General features: G+C 35.5%; 1 protein-coding gene across 2 annotated transcripts in view; it reads left to right on the top strand.

Annotated features, from left to right (window-relative positions):
• LOC139964872 (uncharacterized) overlaps positions 1-12,040 on the top strand; it is a 41,696-nt gene that overhangs the window by 1,072 nt on the left and 28,584 nt on the right. The window contains exons 2-8 of one of the 2 annotated variants that reach the window (XM_071966929.1): positions 306-492; positions 2,368-2,418; positions 3,097-3,162; positions 4,470-4,538; positions 8,451-8,498; positions 9,205-9,278; positions 10,860-10,982. In XM_071966929.1, the coding sequence (XP_071823030.1) occupies positions 306-492; positions 2,368-2,418; positions 3,097-3,162; positions 4,470-4,538; positions 8,451-8,498; positions 9,205-9,278; positions 10,860-10,982 (618 nt within the window). Of the gene's footprint in view, positions 1-293; positions 493-2,367; positions 2,419-3,096; positions 3,163-4,469; positions 4,539-8,450; positions 8,499-9,204; positions 9,279-10,859; positions 10,983-12,040 lie in introns of both variants that reach the window. The other variant, XM_071966930.1, reaches the window with a different exon arrangement.

Consider the following 12,040-nt stretch of genomic DNA (forward strand, 5'->3'; position numbering starts at 1 on the left):
CTTATCAGATGTGACATAAAAGTCAATAGGCCTGAAACAAAACAAACTGTTATGGTTTCAAATAGGCAAGATATGTTTATATTATAATTGAAAATTTGGCAGGGACAAATGGTACCGCATGTCACCCAAGGACGCTCTTTTGTTTAGATACAGTTAAAAGGAGAACATGGTTTTACATAGCATTTTGTGATAGATAAATAATTCCCCTGACAGATTAAGACCATGTCAATTATATTCTTCAGAAACTAAATGATAATTTACCACAAAATCATCTTTTACTTTCTACCCAACAGGGATCTTTAAAGGGAAGTCCAAAACACCATGTATAAGTCTACCAAGTTTAAGACTCCATCTGGAGAAGGGGAGGATGTGGAGATTTTGGTTCCAGCCAGGGTCCTACAAGTGTTTACAGACTTAATGTTCACCCAGCAGGGAAGAGTACAGGATGATATTATCAAGGAGCTGCAATCAATTCATGAACGGGTTCAATTGGTGAGCGATCCATGTACTGAATATTCATTTAGTGAGAATGGAATTATGTCAAAAATAGAACATATCTTGTCAGTAAAAGATAAAAGAACATATCTTGTCAGAAATAGAACATATCTTGTCAGTAAATAGAAAATATCTTGTCAGTATTTATGGAAACCTAGAATATGATAACCATTATTAATTCACAGGGTGTACATTGCCATTCACTGGTTCTCAAAATAATTTATTCATGGAAAGTAAGCCATAAAGAGGAGCGAACTTTCTGTTGACCACCGATTTTATTCAGCTTCCTTTGGGCTCTTTGATGGGAATAAGAAATTCCTCAACAGATATTTGAAATGTTTATCAAGAAAACCTCTTTATCTGCAACAGTTTGAATTACCCTAATTTAGTTTTCCATGCACCAACTGTCAATGGTTGTTTGTTAATTAATAATAAATTTTTGTTCTCTTTGGCCACTGAGAGTTTGCTTTTAATTTCTTTCACAGTGTAACAAAATATGCCAAGTTTCCCCAAAATGTTGGAAAAAATAGTGATTTATCACTGCCAAAATATGATTTGAAAAGGTCTCATTGCAAGCCACACACATCTAGTGACTCCTCCCTCTCCCCCTTACCCCACCCCATGGGGTCCAAAATAGCTCATAAAGCTCATACTATCACTGATGTTATTTAAGGACATAAGGACTAACGAACTGCCGTAGTCCTTATGTGGATACTCGAGCCACATTGAAGTAGGTTTACATACAATCTTTCTGCATTTTTGTCTGTTTTGGCATTCCATAGTTATTAGTTTGCAACAAAAAAGTATAAGGATCAATGAGGCTGAGGGGATTAACTCCCCTTCCACCAAGGGACTGTTCCCCCTCCTCACCCCCTTTAACCTTTCCATGAAATGTCTGATAAAACATATGGTACTTTTGTGAAAAGATACTTTCTGAAGTTTGACTCACATATGTTGTTATTTCATAATTGAAGATATTTTAGTGTGATCAACTATTTTAAAGCATTTTTTGAAGGATCTGAAATTTGTCTATCTGAAAACACTATGGTTCCTGTTTAAAAAAAAATGCTATATATTTTTTTAATGGCAATTGGACCATTTTGCAAATTATTTAGCAGTGAGATACTGTCGGCCAGGCAGGCATTGGATCTTGGCCGTTAACTGGCTAGAGACGATTTGTGTCAACTGAGTTTTTTCTTTACCCTGTACAGAACTTTATTCTCATGAAATTACAGGCATGAAACTCTCTCAGCAGGCTACAGTAGGTATAACGTACAGCATCGTAGACATCAGAGTATATATATATCAATAGTATCAGTGTAACACAATTTCTTGAGGGTTCACATACTTAACAAAAAATAACGCTAACGCATAACACAAATACCTATGCAGTATAAATACAGTCTGATAAAAGTGGACGCTTTTATATTTTAACACATGACTCTTCCTATTACTAGAAAAGTTTCTGGCAAAATTTGTCTTTGTGGAGGTTAAAGATTTAAGCAGACATTTCCCCATTATTGATCACTTGTAAATGCAATATTTGAATTTTCAACAACATTGTGGCCTTTATTTCATTTTATGAAGTAAAACTTACCAAGATGATTGATTGTTTGGAAAGTGTATATTACTTTAAAAGTAATGACATTATTTTTCCTTGACACTCAGGATTTGGTATGCCTCAGCAGTAGACCAGAGGAATATTGAGATAGTCTATCCACAGACATAGTTGATTAAAACATCTACTGTAAGACCCTTTCTATCAAACTTATTCTTAAAAGTAAGTCATCACAGTTATAGCCGGGTAAATTGTTTCCTGTAATTGATCTGCATGTTTGTTAATTCTCTTTTCTTCTTTTGTTATTTTATCAGGCTCTGAGACATTTTGGTATGAGCACAAAATTAGAGGCTACTCCTTCAGAGGTAGTATATCATTTTTTATTCTTAATTTTGTTAATTTAAATGGGTTTGCCCTTGAAAATGTCCTTTTTCAACCATAATTTTTTTAAACACCTTTCAAAATTAATAAACTAATTAAAACTGACTAATTAATAAATTTGGTTCTAACCTGAACATTTTGTCTCTGGGACACTTTTACCCATGGTATGAACTGCCTATTTACAGCAACTTGGCAAACAAAATTGAGAATCATTATTTGAAATAAATCTTGCCTAGATGACTAGCTAATGATTTACATATCTGTATGAGACTTGAAAGTTTCTACCAAATACCTACTGGTAAATTCTTTCAAAATCATCACAGTTGACCCAAAAATATGCTAGAAAAGTCAGATAATGGTCACTTATGCTTGGTCTGCAAGAAACATTTTATTTCAACCTCCAAAAGTGTTTTTCCTCTCCTGAAGCAGCATTGAATTGTGTAAAGTAACACTTCTTGATATCCGCAAATAATTTGGAGATTTGGAAACACCATGACAATAAAGTTCTAACTTCTAAACTTTTCTAAACGTCTTGAAAGTTTTAGCATGCTTTTTAGCAAAGTGTTGGGACCACTTCTGGTCACCTTTGAAACGTTCAGTTTATCTGGTATCACAAATTGTACTTGATTTTCAAATTTTTCTTTCTGATTTCGTCGTTTAAGATGGCTGAAGAAGAGATGAGAAGACGCAGGCCGCCCGGTTTTCAAGCTAGAGCTAGGAGAGAGGAGGTAAAGAAAATCAATAATTATTTATGAAATTCCTTTTCATATCTGCACATTTTTATGGAATTTTTCACAATTACGATTGGTAATAAAATGAAAACAATAAAGGAGAGCAGGAATAAGTTAGTTTTTTATATGATGCATATTAATTTGTAGTTAATTAGTCAAAATAATCATAAAATACCAAAATTCTGTATGTAAACACTGCAAGATAAAACTTTGTGATACTTTTCGCAGCAATTTTGGCCATTTTGCTAAGCTATACCAGATAAAATTATTCCTTTGGAAATAACATTAAATTTGTGGGATCCACAAAAATACTCTTTAGATTTTACAGAGGTAGATTAAAATCCTAATAAGTAATAACTCGCTCGTCAAGACAGTTTGTTAACCACAGAGATCTCTCAGCTAGGTTGAGGAGTGTACAATGAAGCTCTCTCTAGCCACGCCCAAAATCAACAGAGGGTGCTATCATATCATCCTATCTAGTTCCTCAAAGCTTCAAAAGCGTCGACCTCCGACCACAATGGTACCATGAGTTGATCACTAAAAGCAATGCAGTTGAGTTTCGTAGTAATTGAATAAGAGATATTTTGAAACTTGCCAGACTTAAAGGCATTGAAGACTCGCCCCAAACAGCGTGCCGCCATCTTTATAAAGTAAATTTTCCGTTGCTTGCAAGCGAAGTTTTTCTCTTGTCGCTACAAAATGCAGACAGTGATGAAACATGATATCTTTAGCTGATAATGTCCATCACTGTATCGTTTGTATACTGTGCTGTGGGTATTGACCGCAGCTGTATGAAGTGACTGTACACTACTTTCTTATTACCGATGGTAGCAAGCTCTGTGTGTATTTTCTGGGATCGATGCTGGTGTCTAACACTTCTGTTACACCTCATTCGAAACTAGGTCAGATTACCGGCATTAGACGTTTCTTTTTGCACGAGTCTTACACCCTGTAACAGGTGGTAACTTGAACTAGTCTATCTCCCAGGGCATCTGTATGCAAGTTTATCCGGCATACTTGTAAACGCTTTCAGGCGATTGTTTTGCTTTGATTCAGAGATCTGTAGACAGGCTAGATACAGGCATAGAACCGATATGAAGGCGCCTTCAGTAGAAATGCAGGACACCACCCCCCCCCCCATCCAAAGTTTGGTCTGACGGCCGGGAAAGTTGCAGCTCAAAGTTAACTATACAAACCTAAAGTTTATATGAATTAATGAATATTACGTTACAACTTTGTATCTTATATAATTAATTGATCAATGAAGCTTATGGTTTCTTATCTCATCATGAAAATGAACACAGATGTTACGAAAACGGAACATTCTTGACACCATCCATGAAATCCTCCAAATATGTGCCAGAAGAGAATCGGTAAGTATAGATGTTTGTATTTAATTTTTTTTCTTCAACACTGGTGCTGTGGAGTGGATAAAGGTGGTGGCATTTGAAGCAATGAGGCTTAGCAATCGGGAGGTTCCAGGTTCGATGCCCAGCCGGGTCATAGTAAGGTGGGTTTTTCATCCAAGAGCAATCTACAGTTTTCCCATCTGAAGTGACTTTCTAAATTGATAAGATTCCAAATTTTAGTTAGAATGTTGAATTGGAAGCCACCAGACGTGTAAGAAAGTAATCCATAAGCCCTTTGGGGTTCCTTCCACATTTGTGGTCGCTTAAGCATAGTAAATATAACTGCTGATCATTATTATTATCATTAACTTGTGTTAATTTTAGTCAATTTTCTGCGTACAGAAACTTAAAAGATCAATATGTTGCCTATATTTGAATTAAAACTCAACTTACACAGCACCGCAAATTGTGAAAGTGCAGTTTATTTTTGCAACACCATCGGCCAATCAACTGGGCCCTTGAATGTATACTAATAGATAACTTCATCATTAAAATTTTGTTAAAAAAGGCACTTGCATTCCCCTTTTGCTATTCCAAAATATTGGGTTTTCTGTATTTTAAGTACAAATATATCTCATTTTATGTTTGTACCTTGTAACACTTGCCCTACATTCGATTTGAAATATTTGCATAATGATGTATAGCTCAAATTAAACTGAAAATAATTCAACCTTCTCAATAATACCCCTGTAAAAAAAATTCACTGCTCTTTAAAAATATGTTGCCCCCTAAATCAGCATGCTAACTCTGTTCTTTGTGTATAAAACAGAAATCAGGGCTCCCAAGACAGGGTTGACAGGGAGGGGGAAGGGGGAGGGGGGATAGAGGATGGCAGGAGTCAGACCAATGTTCAACCAGTAATGTTTGATGGTTATGAAAATGACACCCATTTGAAGATCATGGCTCTGAAGTTAATTTTTTTTGGGGGGGTGGGGGTTGGCCCCTGTTACCCTAATCCTCCCCTCAGCATTGGGGGCCACGCAAAGATATCAAAATTCTGACTATAGTCAATCCAATAGATTATTTAATAATGCAATGTAAACATGCGTAGTATCACAGTAGGTTTGCATAAGTTCTCAGCCCCCTGTGAAACAGTTATTACAATTTTAGATTAGTATCTGGAGTCTAATGAACAAATGCTTACAAGATCTGCCCTTACAATGCATACAATTTAATGTTATGGAAAACATCACATCTTGGAATAGAATCTTTCAGAACAAGGGAATAATTTGAAAAATGCTCATAATTAAGTTGACCTTCATTGGTCATCTTTAAAGGTTTCTACACTTTCCACCCCTCCCACACACCCCCCCTCCCCACCCCCCTCTCCTGCTTTGCAACATTTCTGTTTATGTTGGAATTTTTGATCCCCTGATGTCTCTAGTAACTGAACGGTTGTGTTTATAACCATCTTTCGTTGAAGCAAAGTCCTTCTTAATTCTCCATATATCCACCGTCATCATTTTTAATATCTTGTATTAGACAGACACTGAAATTGTTCATCTTATTATTATGCAAAACCAGAATCATGACTGGAAATTTATAGCCCCAAAAAATCCCTATACTTAACGATCAGTTCGCAGTTTATGCCCAAGGCCAAATGCAATTACAAGTTCCTATCGTACGACTTCTATAAACTCCATTGATAGTTCATGACATCTTTGCGTTGTTGTCATAGCAACGCATTTGTTATTGACAGTCGTATGCAGAGATAAAATGCCAATGTAATCAACTTTTAATCAAAAATATAAATTCCAAATTTTCATAGAAGGATTGCATTTTAACAACCCGTTGTGTGTAGGGCTTAAAGTGTTTAATGCATATTGACTGACTTTGTTATATTATGGAAAAGACCTTGTCAGAAAAGTCATGCATATTCCTGGAAAGAAAAACACTATCCAATGTTATTGTACTTCTTTTCATATTATGTATTTACTTTGTATTTGGCCTTCAAAGTAATCACTAGTTTAATAAGAAATGTCATGGGAAAATAAAAATACATGTGACACTTTGAAGTGAATTCTGACAAATCTTAAAAAACATGTCACAAAATAAAGAGTATGAGAATTTTTTTTAACCGTGGATGAGATGACTGGGCATTTTATAGTGCATCAAAGAAAATTTAAATATGGAATGGAAAAAAATTATGAAATATTACTATTGACAGGGTGCGTACAGTCTTGCGTTTAGCGTAGAATAACAGGGGATGCATAATAAACACAAGTAGAGTAAGAAATATTATTTGTAGAGATCCAACACTAGTATAATGTATTCTGAATAGATTGATAACAGTACAGTACTGTTTAAAAAAGTAAAATGCGAAGTAATGAGGTAAAGTACAGTATAAGAGTAAAATGTAAAGCAAGTATACCATGAAGAGGAAGCTGGAGTAACTCTGTGGAGTAAGCTTCCCTGCATCAATTTATATTCTCCAGCAAACAAAGCTTAAGATAAATCCCTAACCACACAAAACAGCCAACAAAAGAAGCACCAGTGGGAAAAAGCTAAAGTAGTGATTCTCGCCAGCTGAACCTGATGAACGCTACCCCTAAAGGCCCGGTCACACTATACCGATTTTTTATCGGAATACTATCCGATTTTCCCGGAGGAATCGAAACAGCCAGTTTTTCGTTCGGGTCTTCTAGCCACATTGATAAAGGACCTGTTTTGCAATCTGTTGAGCCATTTCGATGTGGAATAGCCCCCTCCTAACTTTTGCTATTGACTCTGTTTCCTTTTATCGGATAGCTATCCGATTTCTCTTCCGATTTTTATCGTTTTCGATGTGACGTCACTTCAGAATGTAGTCCGTTCCAGAACCCCTCAGATTTGGAGTAGGTATTCGAATATTCCACTGCATTCATTACATTCACTACCACAAACCTCACTCTTCGGCCCAAAATCGGACCGTATTCCGATAACATATCGCTGTAGTGTGACCGGGCCTTAAGACCAGATAAACAGGACATACATACCCTATTGTGTTGATAGTTTATGTCAGCTAAATGATGATGACCAGGAGAATAAAAGAGTGGTCTGAATCTATATGATAGTAGGATGGATCACAAACTGACTCGGACATTTGATACAAAAGTTTACAGAGAGACTACATACAGTCTTTGGCTACAAAGAAAATTCAGATTCAAACAGCAAATATACTTTACTGAAATCAGGAAGACCAGTTCTGTATTTTAACAGTTGAGATTAGCGCTTTTTTTGTGTCTTTGATCTTACACGACGAACGTTATTTCTATCTCAGAGCTTATTCAAACATGGTGTTTATGAATCTTCTGAATACATTTTATTTTAATCTACCTGTATTCTGTGCTTGTATTTTGTTCCTTGTATTTTCTGTTACTTGTCATTTAGCCTCTGAAGAAGATCCTGCTAGGATCGAAATGTCAGGCCCAACTTACTTTTACACATTCTCTCCCACATGCTCTTTAGCGGATAAGCAGTTTGCTAACAGTTTTTGTTTTATTTGGATTTACATTTTATTATGCTACAAAAGATTTACAATCTGTCTTTCAGCCTGTTTACTGTTCTTTTCAGTTTTCACAAGAAATATTTAAAATTTCTTAGACTGCTTTTTTTTTAAAACACAGATTTGATTATAAACCTCTCTTCCCCACATGCTTTCATATGCTTTGACATGCTCTCTTCCCCCACATGCTTTGACATGCTCTCTTCCCCACATGCTTGCATATGCTTTCACATGCGCTGCTTTCATATGCTTTCACATGCTCTCTTTCCATATGCTTTCACATGCTCTTCCCATATGCTTTCATATGCTTTCACATGCTCTCATCCCATATGCTTTCATGCTTTCATATTTAATCAAATTTTGAATTCCATCCATTTCCTTCCATCTATCAGATTTTAGATGAAGTGAGTGATTGGTTGTATGACGTTCAGTTGGCTCTTGTAAGTATAAATGTTTAATTTAAATGACAAAATCTGTTCAACAATTTTAATTAACTATTTTAACTAACTACTTTAACTAACTATTTTAACTAACTGTTTTAACTAACTATATTAACTAACTATTTTAACTAACTATTTTAACTAACTATTTTAACTAACTATTTATCTAACTATTTTACTAACTATTTTAACTAACTATTTTAACTAACTATTTAACTAACTATTTTAACTAACTATTTTAACTAACTATTTTAACTAACTATTTTAACCATTTTACTATTTTTTTTAACATTTTTTTTTTAACATCTCTTCTACAATGTATGTCAAATTGGTAATTTTTGGTATTATTTTGCTACATTTTGTCCGACAACCAAATCTGCTGTTCCAGCAACCGAGAAGTCAGACCTCTTCGTCCAAGGAACAACCAGAGAAAATCCAGAAAACGTTTGCCTTGCTACGAAGATAAATATTGGTTCAGAATGCACTCCATCATTTCAACCTTTTAAAATCTCGCTTGCTATCAAGTGATTCTGTTTCTGGTTTTAAACAAAACAGTCAAACACACTAATAAGAATTCACCATTTATGGTGTCCAGATTTTCCAATCAAGGTCAGATATGAAAACATTCAATGGAAATTAAATTTCACTTTTTCAATTTCCTTACATTTTGTCTTTTTTCTTTTTAACTCTCTTTCAAATTTTGAAGGAAAAACTATTATCAACCAAGGAGGAAGACAAGGCTTACACCATACAGGAAATGGAGGCAGAAAAACAGGCATAGTATGACCAAACTTAATTTCCTCTTCATCTCGGTTTGTTTTCATTAACTTTGAAGGTTTTTGTGTGTCCAGTGTTGGATATTTAACTAGATTGCACTACAGGAAAGAAATACTGTTTAATCGTCGCCATAGCAACGTGACAGTGCGTTTTACTGTCGACATTGGGGCCTTTTGTTTCTAAACTTGAGGTTCCTTCATTTCTATGGTTACTTATCTTTAATTATTGGAAGAATTATCTGATTTGCTACTAATGAAATCATCTTTTAAAATTTGGCTATGCATCAAAGGTAACACTGTTTGGTGATTCTTGAAGCTTGTTTTTATTTACATTTTGGAGATCTTTTCATAACTGCAGTATACATTTAGTTAATCGTCCAGTGGACTACGGGCAAATTTTTAAGTCCACCAGTTGTCAGAGATGACCAAATCTCTGCTTGAACAACCAAAATCAGCTTTGGAGGTGGTCAGGCAGAGACTTACTTTGTTTACATCAAAATGATAAATCTGTATCACCCTGAATCCCTTTGCAGACTATAATGAAATCAAATAAAAATCATGGTAAGCCTATGAGTCTCCCTATAAGGAGAGGTTTACTGGCCCAAGGCTGGTGTTCTATTCCCCCAAAACCAACACATCTCTCTCCTACAGTGCTGGTATTTTTCATTCTTTGTTATTTTGGAACATGTTTATTTTGGACAACCAAAATTGCTCTTGGGACAACCACAAGGTAAGACCTGATGGTTCCTTGGACAACCGGAGAAACATCCGTAGAAATTTGCCTGGACTGGGGTAGGGTCGTGTGTATGTATGTTTACGTATGTATGTATTTAATTTAGATCCTCCTGCAAGCAGGAACTCGCAAAGAAGCCATCATTGGCTTATCAAAGCTGCAAGCTGACCGAAGTCAGTCTCTGAGATTCATATTTAACGTCCATGATTCTCTGCACCTGGACGACATACATTAATCTTGGAGTGACTCTGCGTTAACCACTGAACTAACACTCCACAATATATATATTGGATATTTTAATACAATATTTTAGTACATATTTTAATACAATTATTTTAATACTAATTTTAATACAATTATTTTAATACAATATTGAGACCTCTGAGGAAGTTCAAAGTGACAAGACCAAATTACAGGTCATCAGTAGTACACCCAAATATGCTAGAAAGTCGAATAATGGTCACTGAGGCTCACACTTCAACATACATTTTAATGCCACCATCATAAATATAGCATTTTTGCTTGACCGAGACGTTTAAATGTCTAACGGAACCCTGTTTGATAGACTTAGTATGGTACAGAATGCTAATCCCTTTAGTGTAATATGTCATAGTGTCCTTATCAAGAAAGTCTAATTCTGTTAAATATCTATTACAACTCATTTCTACAGATCTAGTTGTGGGCAGTCTCCTTTTCTTTGTACTGCCAGTAAGCTGTGGAACCCTCTTTCCAAGGAGCTTCAGAGCATTACTGGTGCTGATGCATTTAAAACAGGAGTCAAAACACCATTTTTAGACTGACTGATAGCCTGCCAAGAGTCTGATGGTTTTATATATGCTTATATCTTTACAGTTTAGTCTATAACGATGGGAAAAGGTTTTACAAGAAACTCAATGAGAAATTCAAAAAGGTTGCTAAGGATATTTTTGAAACAATGAGTGGAATGTCTCAGCCGCAGGAAGGGGAGCAGTACCAGTGAGTGATGTAATAGTTACTATGGCAACATTCATTTTGATTTGCATCTGTTCTGATCTTTGTTCCACAAAAGTTTTACAAGACAGCTTCAATTACAGTCAGTTAAATCTACTGATATCATTTATTTACTTGATCACTTTTTTTTTCAAGAACTGCAAAATCTACTATATTTTGCCTTTTTTTAACTTTCTATAAAATCAATAACTGTTCAAATGAAACAAAATACTTTAAAAAGTACGCCTGTTGAAAGGACGGTCTAAAAGAAACTTGATTATTGTCTGGACAATGAGAAGATATTCTAAGCGTCCTAGCGAAAAAAGGCATGCAGATCCTATGTATCGTTTTTGAAATAACATCATTTGAAGAAAATCACAGTAAGTGATATGATGAGATGTCCTAAGTGATTTGAGATGTCCAAAGTGATATGAGATGTCCTAAGGGATGTGAGATGTAAGTGATATGAGATGTCCTAAGTGATATGAGATGTCCTTAGTGATATGAGATGTCATAAGTGATGTGAGATGTCCTAAGTGATGTGAGATGTTATAAGTGATGTGAGACGTCCTAAGTGATGTGAGATGTCCTAAGCAAGGTGAGATGTCCTAAGTGATGTGAGATGTCATAAGGGATGTGAGATGTCCTAAGTGATGTGAGATGTCCTAAGTGATGTGAGATGCATAAGAAATGTGAGATGTTATAAGTGATGTGAGATGTCCTAAGTGATGTGAGATGTCCTAAGTGATATGAGATGTCCTAAGTGTTGTGAGATGTCCTAAGTGATGTGATATGTCCTAAGGGATGTGAGATGTCCTAAGTGATGTGAGATGTCCTAAGTGATTTGAGATGTCCTAAGTGATGTGAGATGTCCTAAGTGATGTCAGATGTTATAAGTGATGTGAGACGTCCTAAGTGATGTGAGATGTCCTAAGTGATGTGAGATGTCATAAGGGATGTGATGAGATGTCCTAAGTGATGTGAGATGTCCTAAGTGATGTGAGATGTCCTAAGGGATGTGAGATGTGCTAAGGGATGTGAGATGTCCTAAGTGATGTGAGATG

This window comes from Apostichopus japonicus, chromosome 23 (assembly GCF_037975245.1).
Source record: "Apostichopus japonicus isolate 1M-3 chromosome 23, ASM3797524v1, whole genome shotgun sequence".
Lineage (NCBI taxonomy): Eukaryota > Metazoa > Echinodermata > Holothuroidea > Aspidochirotida > Stichopodidae > Apostichopus > Apostichopus japonicus.